At 42.4% G+C, this 14,160-nt stretch overlaps 1 protein-coding gene across 1 annotated transcript in view; it reads right to left on the minus strand.

Annotated features, from left to right (window-relative positions):
- Positions 1 to 14,151, minus strand: part of FOXO1 (forkhead box O1) — a 105,231-nt gene extending 91,080 nt beyond the window's left edge. Inside the window, exon 1 of the mRNA XM_074987070.1 lies at positions 13,275 to 14,151. Within this exon, the coding sequence (XP_074843171.1) occupies positions 13,275 to 13,886 (612 nt within the window). The 5' untranslated portion in view covers positions 13,887 to 14,151. The remainder of the gene's footprint in view (positions 1 to 13,274) is intronic.
- Between the last annotated feature and the right edge of the window lie 9 nt (positions 14,152 to 14,160).

The raw sequence follows: 14,160 nt of genomic DNA on the forward strand, positions 1-14,160 counted from the left end.
GTGCTTCTCCCATGGACATAGCTACCACTACATGCAGGAGCTGGAGTAACTGAGCCAACAGTACAGCTTGCTGCCATCAGCTCAGACTGGCTGTAAGATTGAGAGCTTACAGTGATGCAACTGTGCCGCTGTAAGAGCTCTAATGTAGCCATAACCTCGGTAATAACATTTATACACTTCTGACCTCGATTGCAATGGCTTTGCACCACACCTGTCTCTAGCAAACCAGTTGTTCATTAGCAACAACTTCTTGCAATCAATACAAAGCCAGTTTTTTTTATGTTATATAGGCACCGATTTATAAAAGTTTTAAAGAAGCATTCTGTTATCAGGACTGTCAACCAATTGGAGACTTCACCTTAAGAACCTAGAACAGCTCAGAGAGGTTTCTTGGTCTTGAATCTAGCTTACCTATTCACTTTCCTGCTCAATGAACCAGAAAAAAGCCAAATGCCTTATTGGAAGAACAAGCAGAGATTCAACCATTGAAACAAGATTCAACCAAAAACACAAAATTTTAGGACTGGTCATCATAAATATTCTACTTTAAATAGTCTTAATTGGTGTAGATGTATCACTTAAATGATTACCATACTCCCTGTAATACATAACAGGAAGTCTGATTCCTTCCTGTTACCTACAGTATAACAGCATCAGATACACATGAACTGCCTGAGTAAGAAAAATCTACAAGCTAGTCTAAGAGTTAAAAGTAAGTAAGTCTTTTGTTAAGAAGATTCCAACCAGACTGAAATCCTAACATAGAATGTCTATTAGCCTATCATTCAAACTCTTAATGAAAAGGAATTAATGAACTGGCCTGTTGCTACTCAATGAACTAACATTCTGGTGGCCAATCTCAGGTCTCCTTCAAGTGACAATATTTGGGTTCACCGTAACACAAGCACCCCAATTGTTTTTCCTTCTTCCAAAGTTTTAATCTGAGTACGATTAAAGGGGAGGGTTATTGATGACTGCTCCAAACTATATTCTACAAATCAGAGCTTGGAATGTTGCAAGACTATTAGCAGCCAAACTCTTCTGATTAAATCAAAGTGCTCCCTCTTGCAGCTATTGATTTTTATAAAAGAATGAATAGCTCCTCTTAACCCAAAAATCAGTATGTTGACTGGAAACTGAAAGCACTAATTTACTGAACTACAGAACTTACAATAATTCTGTAACAATGACGCTAAAGCAATCCCTCAAAGGGCTCGTCTACACTACCACCTTCCTTTGAAGGAAGGATGGTAATTAGGGTGTTGGCAGTTTACTAATGAAGTGCTGCCGTGCATAGGCAGCACTACGTTATGCAAATTTCCCCCCACGGCAACTCTAATGTTTTAAACTTCGAAATACTGGCACACGTCTAGCTGCGGCTCACCCGCTGGTACTTCCAAGTGCCGGGGCATCTTTGAAGTCCCCTTACTCCTCACCAGCGGGTGAGCCGCAGCTAGACGTGTGCCAGTACTTTGAAGTTTAAAATTTTAAGTTGCCGCGGGGCGGAATTTGCTTAGTGTAGTGCTGCCTATGCACGGCAGCACTTCATTAGTAAACTGCCAACACCCTAATTACCATCCTTCCTTTGAAGGAAGGTGGTAGTGTAAACAAACCCTAAGAGTAGTGAAACTGGGTCCCTAACAGTAGAGAAGTTTTTAAAAATTAATTCGCTGACTTTGCTAAAAACATATTTAAAGGATTGATTTAATCTCAGAGACACAAATTGCACCCAGTAAAAATCTCCAGCCTGATTAATTTCTGCATTACTCTAGTTTTATTTGGAAGGAACATCATCATTTAATTCCGGCTGTATGTTTTCAGATTGTAAATTATTCTCTTCCTCCCTTCAGCTGCTGCAAATAGGCTAATATTCGCTTTCTGAACTAGCTGAGAACTCTGAATCAAACCATTCTTCAGCTGCAGTGACACTGTACCAACTAGCAAATGAAACTTGGGGTGGCTTAAGTTCAGCCAGCACTTTCATTTATCTTATTCACTTTATGAACATAGAAAGATAGTTTTCTATAGCATGACAGGTAACAAATCCAATACCTTAATCTTATTACTAAGAGGTATGCAGTTCACGTAATTAAAGTCACTGAATTTAATCCACTTCCCTTTCAGTAAACCTTAACATTTCTGCTGATCTCGCAGGATGTAAGCTCATTTGCACAATAAATGTAGTCTAACAAGTCACCACACTGAGAACAAGTTGCTTCAGTCTTATCTAACTGCATAGTTTAAACGGTGCTGGGTAAGTGAAACTCTACCCATGTGATAATTTCTGGAGTCAAGCATGAGAAACTTAAAACATTTGCTAACTTTTGTTATAATGTGGAATTTAATACTTCTCAGCCACTGTCAGTGGTAACCCCAAAATCTAATCAGACCTATGTAGTTTTCTTACCTATTTGAAAAGTTGATATAATCTGTATTTTAACTACTCTTAAATCATCAGTGCTTGAACCCCTAGCATTCCTAAGACACACTCAAAACCAAGAACATACAACTATGGAAAAAGTTTATTTACATGATATTAAACACGGACCCTCAATGAGTGGTCTAGCAGTAAGGCAGTCTAAATAAAACCCTGCTGAATTCTCTATAAAGTTTTCTTAAAAATCAAATTATGTGCTCCATAAAACCTGTATTAATGCAATGCTAAGACTGAGATGAGGCTAGAACCAGGGGTCCAGCTGATCAGCAGAGTGTGGGAAAAATAAAAAGGCTTCTTAGAGATCATACCGCACTTCCCTGATCCAGCTGCCACTTTGTAAAAGAGCTTGTGTGCTGGGTTAGAACAGCAGAAGGAGCGATATAATTTAGACCAGCTGCATGGGGCAGAAAATACAACTGAGAAATAACAGGCTATATTTACTTTCCACACATTTTATCTTCCCTCATGCATATTTCTGTAGCAGACAAAATGGGGCAAAAGGGAGAGGCAATGCCTTCAGAGCCGCACATCGCTTATGGCAGCAGAGGATCAGCCGTATACTGGAGTGTCCTTCCCCACACCATCTCTTTTAAGACATATGAAGCAAAGTAGCTGCACTATGCCATCTGGACCCCCTTAAAAAAAGTTCTAACTCTGTGAAAAAAGTTATAGGTTCCCTGAAGAATAAAATGGCTACTTGCACACACACAAAGATTTCTTTACTGTATATCCTCGGTACTTTCTACATGCATTATGACAGAGCTCTGGTGGTTGTGTGAACAGCAGCTTTCAATTTCCCTCCCCTACTGAAACCTCAATTTTTGCTCTGCAGCAACAGAGAATTTTTGAGCTTTTAATATCTTTCAAAAGAGAAATAAAAAGGCAGCCAGAGTGGGATTTACACAGATTTTTCACATTTCAGCATCAGCACCAGGCAGGTCTATACAGGAAGATTTCTGAAAAATATACCCTCTTCACGAATTTCAGTGTCTAAGCAGTTAAGCAAGCGCGCCTATGTACTGAAGCATGCAGGTATCATTTAGTATTTATACTCAGTAGGAAAGGGACCATCTTCGTTTAAGGAAGATTTTGGAGTGCTCAAATTATAGTTCTAGATAAGTACCCTGGTAAGGAAAATGTATTCCACGGAACACAAACATAATACATAAAATTCGGAACTTGTGCTCACATAATTCAAGCAGTATAAGACAACAGCACTAAGCACTGAAAACTTTACTTACTCCACGCTGCTGCAAACCATACAGCTGAATTAATTTTCCAGTTTTCCCAAAGCCTCATTTCTCGGCCAAGAACAAATATTTCAGAAGGATTTCAGAGACATTTCACTCCTAAATGTGACCAGCCTTAGGCTCAGGAAAGGAAATCTCAGTTCAAAGCAACAGCATAGGTATGAGATGCCAACAACCACTAAGCTTTGATATGGCTTTTAACTGATAGCTCTCTTTGTAAATTCCAAGTCCAGAACCAACACAAGTTTGAATACTAAAAGATAAAAAAGGTCTCATTACTGCTGTTCAATCTAATTTTTCCCCTCCCATAGTACTCAGCAATAAGCCTTAACTGTTTTCCTCTGAACATCAAAATTCTAGGACTATTCCATTATCTCTCCCGCCCCCCCAGTGATGCACATAGTTCCTGTAAATTTTCAGCGAACATCATTCAAACTGAGTACCTTGTCACCTGACATATCCTCAGTGGGTCAGGTACCTCAAAATCTTTACCAACTATTGCAACAATGTTCCAAACCTGCCCCTTTAGCCACTCTCAGCACTTTTTAAATGACTTCATGACCTGTAGATAAATCTATACATGAATACTGAAGAAACAAAAACAAAACATCAAGATTAGTTAAACCAAAACTTTAAAGTAGTTTCAACTGCAATCATAACATCTGATTTCATTCACTTATGATTAATTGAAAGCTAGTGCAAGAGCAGTCATGTTACTTTGCACCAAGGCTAACATATGATAGTTGCTCATTACAAGCCTAAACACAGCTACACAGAAAAAGATATTAGAATAAAAAACTCAAATATATTCACAGTAGTAAGTAAAATGCAGGAAACTATATTTAAATACAGTCCAAACAGCACATTTCTGTATGTGGAACTACAAATGTAGCTCTCCAGTGCATGCATGATTTTTCACTTGTACATTTTAGATTTAAGTTCAGGCTAGTGTAGTAAAGGGTACCTACCACACCAAATTCAATTACCCTGCATTTTAATTTGTAAATAAAAAAAATCTACATAACTCATCAATATTCTAGAGTAAACTAGCAAATGCTAAGAAAGTCCCAGTTAACTGCGTGCATGAATGACTTCACCTGAGGTTTCCTCCTGACTTCAGACAGATGCATATCCCTGGCTCAGACACTCACATTTTTACGTATACAATTTTTTAAAATTGTGTAACCTACAAAAAAAAGCCAGATCAATTTTTTTAAAGCCATACAAAAGTGACGGCTTTTAAAAAATCTACTTTTAAAACCGATATAACTAAAAAAATGGAAAAGATCTTTTTGTGTTATTCCCAGAGGAATTCTGCATCACTGTGCATGTGTTGGACCCACGGCCCCCACGGATTTCTTTGCTTCCTCTCAGAAAAAAATAATGACTTCTGATGGGAAAGTAAAGGGAAGCCACAAAAGTGGTCACAAGTTCAGCAGTGCGGGCAGGTCAGAACAGCTGAAGGAGATGTAAAATCACTGTTAAGTTTGGGGGAAGGAGCTAAGCAGTCATGCATGAGAGAAACATACACCATGCTTGCAACATGCTTGGTGCAGAGGGGCAGGGTTTTGGGGTGTTTCTGAGGTAGGTAGGTGTGGAGCAGGCTCTGTCCCCTCAAGCAGAGCAGAATGTAGCAGCCTGCCTGCCAAGTGAATTGTTCCCATTGTTCTTAGTGATTTCCCACAGGAGTATGAAACAGGCATAAAATGGGACCAGTTAAGTCTGTATCTTCACAAAACAAAAAAGGAGTAATGTAGCACTTCAAAGACAAATAATTTATTAGCTTCCGTGGGGCAGCACCACTTCTTCAGATCTGGAAACTTTCAAATCTTTTGTTTTGTGAGATGTAAAAATGGTCAGGCTCCTTTGCCTTGCCACAGCAGTGTGAACAGCAAGGATTTATAATTCCTTATGGTATTTTAGTCATTATAACTGGTCTTATATTTGGACTGAAAATAATTCCTGTCAAAACATGGTCTGTGATCAGTTTGGTATTGACCCTTCTGGAGATGAACAGTAGTCAATGTAAGTTCAGAGTTTGAATCCTCAGCACTCACCTGCTCTTCAGTTGTCTACGCGTAATGATGGGCATATGGCTGCATGTATTTTTTGACTTCTGGTTATTAGTAAATACTAGCTTTTCAATAGCAATACTTTATTAGTATTAGAGGGGCTTGGTAGATTTCCACCCATGCTCCCCAATCCCATCCATCTATTGCACTCTAATTTAAATAAAGTACCAAAATAATTGAAACAACATGATTATATTGTATTATTTTGAAGTATCTTAAAATTCAGTGAAATTCTGCATATTACATGCAGAATTTTAATTTTGGGGGCTGAATTCCTCCCCATGAGGAATGTGCATTGGACAGTATGTTCTGTCCACCAATTTCACTGTTATCCTAACAGTCAGTTTCACACCTATTTGTGCGAGTATTTACAAATGCTGTATTCTTTTGTTGTCTGACACAGAATAGAAAAACAAGCTTATAAATCCACAAAAGTTGACAGGGAGAAACTATACTTACCCTGAGTCTCAAATCACTCAATCCTTATTTTTCTAAATCAGTCTGACCACCTTTAGTGTTGCTAGAATCATTTTAACATTACCTTAAACTAATCTATGTCTAATATATACACACATCCCTTTAAAACAAGTATGCTATTTACCACAAGTGTGCTACAAGTATTAATTCTCAAAATTTGTTTTATTTTTCTAATCACAGGATCTCAGCATGTAAATAAGAATGCAGGCACTCTTCTATACAAAGCTTCTCACTTGAGTCAATGGTTTGACTCTTGCCTTTAAAAAAGTGTCTGAAACTTATTACTGTGAACTAATTAGTGGCCCCTATGAAATGAGGTGGCAACGGATAGACATTTATGGCAATGAAAGATTTTTTCCTGATTTCAGACCAAATATGTTTACGTTGTTTTAAGTTAGAGTCCCTGTCACTGAAAGTTAAGAACATATAGCAATATGATTTTATCAGTCCATAAATCAGTTATGAAAGTATTAATTTATATCATAATGGCATAAAATTGGAGACCCTATGCTCCATTTATTGTGAATGTTTGAGCATATAGCATTTCTGCAATTTCACTGCTTATTACTGGCCTACTACCTTCCATATTGAAAACTCTACATTTGACAAAACCTATTATAAATATATCAGAACAAAACATATTTATTATTTCAGTACTTCAGATACAAAAATTTGAAAAACTTTAGTTTGGTAAATTGCTCTATACTCTATTTGCAAAAGGGTTCTGAAATATTTACGATAGCGTTAGGTGGCTTTTTAATCAATACCACATCTGAGAATCTCCTTTGTACAGACCCACTGATGAGTTAGCCATGAGGACTACAACAACTGTTATGGACAAGTAATTTCAACTCAGAATCTGCTTTGGGCTCACCCTATCGGTCATACTTCCATTCATACTTTAATTTACCATCATCCAGTCTCATTCCTATAGCCAGGACTATGAGTAAATCAAGGTGATTGAGCCTTCACTAAGCCAAAAGTCAAGAAGGTATGCCCAGTTTTATGATCTTAATAATCCCTGTAAAACTTCTCTCTCTCGACAGTCACTCGAGTAGGACATCCTCATGTCACCCTCCTATCTGTGAGTTCGTTGACGGCTGATCAGCCCACTTCTGGAGATGTAGATCTTATCACAGAAGAGGCAGGTGTCAGTAGCTGTTAGAGGGGCATGAGGCAGTTTTTGATGCTTTTTTCTTCTTCTCTGCATCTCCCCTTCTGCCCTGCAGCGGGACCTCTCAAACTGCACTACCCCCTCATGGATTACTGTTCTCCACTGAGGCCGGTCTTGGGCAAGATTCTCCTAGAAGTGTTGACACGGATGCTGCACTTTTTCATGTGTGCCTTCAGCACATCTTTATATCACTTCCGCTGCCCCATAAAGCTCCTCCATCTTTCCTCCAATCCCAAAAACAGAATCTGTTGTGGGAGGCGCTGATCAGACAACCGAACCACCCCAGTTCATGACCAGTCCATTGCAGTTGTTGATGAATGATAATGGCTTCAATGCTAGTCATGTTCGATTCTTCCAGAACACTAGTGTTTGTGCATCTATCCTCCCAAGATATATTAGGATTCTCCTGAGGCAGTGTTGATGATATTGTTCAAGTGCCTTCAAATGATGCTTGTATTATTGTCCAGGTTTCACTTGTGTGCAGCAGCATTGGAACAAACACTGCACGGTATACAAGGAGCTTCGTCTTGGGATTGATGTCCCAGTTCTCAAAGATCCTTTGTCTCAGGCAGGCGAAAGCAGAGCTTGCATAGCTCAGATGATGCCGGATTTCCGCATCAATATTGACTTAAGTGGAAAGATGACTTCCAAAGTGTGGGAAGTACTTCACATTTTCCAGCAGTTCTCCACTGATTTCAATAGAAGGTGCATGAGATTGTCCCGTTGGTGAAGGTTGGTGGAGCACCTTAGTCTTTTTGATGGTCAATGTGAGGCCAAGATTCTTGTTTGCTTCAGCAAAGGCACTTAAGATGGTCTGAAGGGCTGTGAGAGAAAGAGCAAGAACCATATTGTCATCCGTGTATTGGAGCTCCCTGATCAAGGTTGTGGGGGTTCTTTCTTTTAGCATTCAGTCTGAGATTGAAAAGCTTCCCGTTCATTCTATAGACAATCTTCACAACATCTGGAAGCTTGCCATCAATGAGGTGAAGGGTCATGGAGGTGAAGATGTAGAACAGCGATGAGGCAATGATGCAGCCTTCCTTGACTCCCATTTTTACCTCCAAAGACTTAAGAACGTATGAACAGCCACATTGAGTCAGACCAATGGTCCACCTACTCCAGTATCCTGTGTCTCAATCACAGACAACTCCAGAGGCCCCAGAGGAAGTGAACAGAAAAGGTAATCATTAAGTGATCCACCCCTTGTTGCCCATTCCCTGCTTCTGGAAAACAGAGGCTGACACCATCTGTGTCCATCCGGGCTAACAACTGGTAATATCTTCTGTTTCAGTGGAGCATTCTGTCTGAAGAGTTGCTCTCAAGATATTTGAATATTGGTAATGTCAACCTTTGGATTTATCCCATTTTCAAAGGCTGAATAAAAAGGGCTAGAGCAGCAAGTGCTCAAGGGGGAGATCTGATAGATATTCTTTATACTTAATCTCACAACTTTTCTGAAGTAAAGCAAAGATGACCACCCTATGTACATCAGGTGTGAGTTCATATGGGATATCTAGCCAAAAAAATCAGACTTATATAAAGGGGAAAATTACTCATAGTTATTTCCCTCAGAGTTTAAGTCTACTACCACCACAACAGATTCCATTTCTTAACCACATTCTACCCTTATCCACATAACTTGGGTAAGACATTGTTTTGACTGGAATAGTACCATAAATCTTTGTGCTTCTACACAGCACACTCACTAAGTTTCACATTATCACTACAACAGATCTAGCTCTTTCTACAATTCTTTTTAAGCAAATACGGTTATCAACACTGTTTGTTAGCGTTCAATAGTACAAAAGGATTTGGTAAATAATGCTTAGGCTCTCCCTTTGTTGCATGATTCATTCAAAAGAGTTGATGAGCATGGGGGTATTGGTCTTTGAGAGGGTTGGCACAGTTTACATTTCAGACTAGATATTCTCAGGAACTCCAAAGCAGACTATGCACATATATAAATGAGAACAATTTCACCTATTTTAGTAAACGTTACTGAAGTCTGGTATCAATTTCTCTGTAATGTGAAATTATATTGCCTTTGGCTTTCACTGTCATTTTATTTACAATATGGAAATGAAGCTTTAACAAAGAAGAAATGTGCTAGATTGGAAATCAACAGAGCCCGTATCCAATCTCTGATTAAGATGATGCAGTTAGACTGACTTTTTCCAACAAAAAAACGTTTAACAACTGAAGTTACAATTTGGTAGTTATAGAATCATACACACTCAAAACTGCAGAGACATATTCAGTCACCTAAACAATGAGTTGTCAAAGCAAAATATAACTAAGCTTAAAGACACTGGAAATTAGGTCCATAAACACTCCATTCTGAATTTCTACTCAAAACAAAGGTGTGTAATTTGACAGCTCACTAGATTATGTATATAACTAAAAAAAGCATCTAAACTCTAATTATGACAATATGGGGAAGAGTTTTTTCAGACATTTTACCCAACTTAGACATATAATCTAAGTGAAAAGGAAGCAACTCTTATTACACTGTGTATTTCAGGCCTTAAATACATTTATCCAAGACACATTACAAATTTTGTCAGCAAAACTTTACCCTCTAATCTGTATGCAACCTTCCAAGTAACACTCCTTTTTCAGTACCCATAACTGACTAAAATTTAGAATGTTTTAATCATTAGACCTAAAGAAGTCCACTAAATGTATTACTAAAATAACAGATCCCCAGCCAACCAGGCCCTCATTTAAGCTGAGCCATTGATTCATCATGTTAAATGAGCCAAGTGACTTGAACGCTTGTGCCTCATTCAACTTAGCTATAAAACTGGTTAAAAGCAGAACTTCTCAGAACATACTATACTGGAGCAATAGAAAGACAACAGTTATTGTATCAGGGTTTCCAGTTCAATGGGACTTAGATAACTAACCCTGAAGTGTAAGATTTTGTTTTCTTGTTTTTCTAAAAAAATGCCTCCACCTAAGACAGCAATTAGGAATGACTACGTCTACAACAGTTTGACAACATTCCTAGTACCCTATCGACAACATGTACAGGATGGAGGGATAAAGCAATCACAGTGACTTATGCCCAAGGGGACAGTACAATAAACATTAAAAGGCCATTCCTAAACAGTTAACTTGTTAAACAATAAATGTGTATTAATCATCTAAGTCTGTACATTAGAGTACTATAACAGAAAAAAATAAACATGTTCCACATCCAACAAAAGTAACAGTAGCAATTCTGGGATCCATAAACAAATGTTTGGATTGGAAATTCTTGGATTTCAGAGCTGAAACATAGTACTGTTTGTCAAAACAATGCACCTCGAAAAACTAAGTAACAGAACAGAAAGCAATTAGTGACATTCCTTTTAGATTTTAGTTTTTAAATACTCCTGAACTCAGACTGAAAAAGCAGCTGATAATCTCAGACTGTACTAACACACTGCACAATCACCTGAAAGATTTTTAAATGCTTGTCTACCCCATTTACAGATTTGGCAGATTTAATATAAGCCATTTCACCTCTGTGAAACTTTATCATTCAAATTGATTTGTATGCGTCATCCTTTAGGCTCCTTAGCTCCTACCCGTAAATTTAGCTAGATGTTGTGTCTTTATAGTGCAAGAATTCTGAGGGATGCTGGCCACCTTAAAAAACAGAATTCCATGTTAGAAAGGAAAAAAAATTAAAAGACATGGTTGGAGAGATATCTACCCCAATATTTTAAAAAGCCTTAATATTACCTAAACCAGAAACCCAAGTGCAACGTATTTGGAAAAACTGATAAATCTACCTACAGCACTGCAAAATTTAACTAATACTAATTGAATTACATTATGACCCAGCCAGGGGAAAACACTAAAAACTGTCAAATACGATGGAAGTATCAAATTAATTACTGCGATGTAATCCTCCATGTGGGTGGAGGGGGGGGGTGTCTTTTTGCCTCTGTAAAAATAACAAAAAAAAAACCAGAAGGCCTCTTCTAGAAATAATCCAGTAGGTAGGGACAAAGCCCTGTAGACCTCTGTCACGAAAATAGCTGTATAAAGCATGCTTTATACAACATCAGACCAAAGGTTACATTTACTTCGAAGAAGTTAACTTTTCCGATATTGTCCCCTAATGAAGACTGTGAGGAAAAGGTAGTGCATTAATAATCAATGTATTCAGGCAAGTGGCACTTTACAATCTCATTCTAATAGCTAGTTTTAGAAGAGAGCAACAAGAAGTCCTGTGGCACTTTATAGACTAACATATTTTGGAGCATAAGCTTTGGTGGGCAAAGACCCACTTCATCAGATGCATGAGTGGGGGAGGGGGAGGTTTCAGAGGGGTATTTAAAGAGATGTTAGAAGAGATCACACTGATTAAAAGTCAGCCATCAGCTCTAATGATGGCTGCACAACCTGCTATATTAGAGTTGCTGATGATGTGCGAAGTGACTGAAAGGTCAAGACACTTGCTAAAGAGAACATAACCACTGTTAAATAGCTTTACATGTCTCAAAGAGCAGTACTCTTTACTCTTTGTTATTATCTTCACCCCTGTCCTGAGGCTGCAATCAGGATTTCATGCAGAGTTCCAGTGTGCTTGCTATCTCATTCCTATGTGCAAGGCAGAGCAGCAAATCCTATGATCAACAGGTTACCTTCCAGTCTGCTACTTCTAGACCTACAGACCTCATTGGGAAGGAAACAATGTCCTATTAGGTTTACAAAAACAACAACCCTGTGAACTAAGTTTAACAAAGGCATTGTAATGAATACACAGCTCAGGGGGTAAACATGCCCTGTTACTATAACTGTCCCCCTCCCCCCATCTGCTGGGTCAGATTGTAAATTCCTTGTCTATTTGCTTCTGTGAAGCATATCTCACATGCTTGACTACAAAATGAAGGATGTGATGAAAGAGTGATTTTGTATCCTGGACCTGAAATAGCACTAGCACTAAGGGCCATTTTAAAAAGGCAAACTCCCTGCATAAGATTAACTGTAATTAAAGTCTGTGTTGAACAAGACTGTGCTCCCCACTGGGGAAGGTCTCACCATGTGTTGCCGTGTGCCTTAGGAACAGACCCGTTGCCCACGAAACAGGAGGCTTCGGCCTTTAAATGCATGGTACACATTGACAGGCTTGAACTTTAGCTTCACGCCAGGTACGGGACAGGCAAAATGAGCCAGTGTCTGGCGCCCAGCCGCCCCCAAGTACGTGCCCCCTCCCACTGCGCTGCCGCCGCTCTCGAATCACTGTCACTTTAAATGCGACCCAAGCCTGCAAAGGGAAATGACACAGCGAGTCTCCACGGGGCCCGCTCCCAGCCGGCTGGCTGCTAAGTTACAAGCCCGGCACACGCAACTTCGGCTGCGCTCCCGGGCACCAGGACACCCACACCTACGTGCCAATTGCATCTCCCCCTTCGCCCGCGCGCGTCCTCCTGCTCTCCCCCCGTCCCGCCCTGCCTCGGGGGTGGCTCCTTTTTGCAGTATTCCGCCGCTTTGCACACCCAGCCTGCCTGCTCCGACCGGCCCTCCCCGGGGCAGCGAGCAGCCACCAGCGAGGGCAAAGGGCAGCCTGCGAAGCGCGACGCTGCCCCCTACCTGCGTGCCCCCTCGCTTCCTGCAGCGGAGGGACGGACCCTGCTTCCCCTTCAGCTCCCCGATCCCTAGAGGGCTGCAATGCTCTGCCATCCCCGGGCACCCGCCCCCCCGCACACGGGAGCGGGGCGGCTGCAAGGGGACCGGTGCGTGCTGCCCCTCCCTGGAAGGGGCTTCCTACCTCCCCTGCAAGAAGGGATCCGGGAAGCGCCAAGAGTCCCCGCTCCGGCTGGGGTCCCAGGCCGGCCAGCTCGCCCCACGCACCCCTGCCCCCGCCTCACCTTCCAGCCGGCCGAACTGTTGCTGTCCCCCTTATCCTTGAAGTAGGGGACGCTCTTGACCATCCACTCGTAGATCTGGGACAGGGTGAGCCGCTTCTCCGGGGCGCTCTCGATGGCCTTGGTGATCAGGTCGGCGTAGGACAGGTTGCCCCACGCGTTGCGGCGCGCCGAGCTGCTCTTGCGGGGCTGGCCGGGGATGGGACCCGAGGACAGGGCAGGCACCGGCGGGTGCTGCTGCGGCTGCAGCGGCGGCCCGGGCGGCGGCGGCGGCTGCTGCTGGTGGAGGCAGCCGGCTTCCTGGCACGGGAAGTCGCCGCAAAGGCAGCCGCCAGCTGCTGCAGCGGCCCCTTCTGCGGCCCCCGCGGGGGGCAGCGGTGGCGGCTCGAAGTCCTCGCTCTCCTCCAGCAGGCTCAGGTTACCGATGAAATCGACGCTGACCGCCGAGGCAGAGGCGGCCCCGTCGGGCTGCCCCCCGCAGGACGGCGCCGGGCTGGAAGTGGCCGAGCTGGAGGGGTTGAACTCCGGTCTGGGCAGGGGCCAGGTGCAGGAGCGGGGCCGGGGCAGCGGCTCGAAGTCGGGGTCGATGTCCACCAGCTGGGGCGCCTCGGCCATGGTGGCGGCGGACCGGGGACGGGCTGCGGGGAAGGGAGAGCGCGCCGGGCGGCGGCAGGCGGAGAGCCCCGAGGCAGGAGCGGGAGCGGGGCTGGAGCTCCTGGGACGAGCGGCGAGGAGGGGGCGGGAGCCCCGGGGCAGGAGGCGAGCCCGCAGCGTGGGAGGGAGAAGGACACTTAACTCCGCCACTTCATATCCAAGTTGCCGGGTCGGGACGGCGCTGCCCGGCCGGGACAGCCGCCAGCGCGGCCGTGGGGTCCGCAGGGCTCAGCGC

This window comes from Carettochelys insculpta, chromosome 1 (genome assembly GCF_033958435.1).
Source record: "Carettochelys insculpta isolate YL-2023 chromosome 1, ASM3395843v1, whole genome shotgun sequence".
Lineage (NCBI taxonomy): Eukaryota > Metazoa > Chordata > Testudines > Carettochelyidae > Carettochelys > Carettochelys insculpta.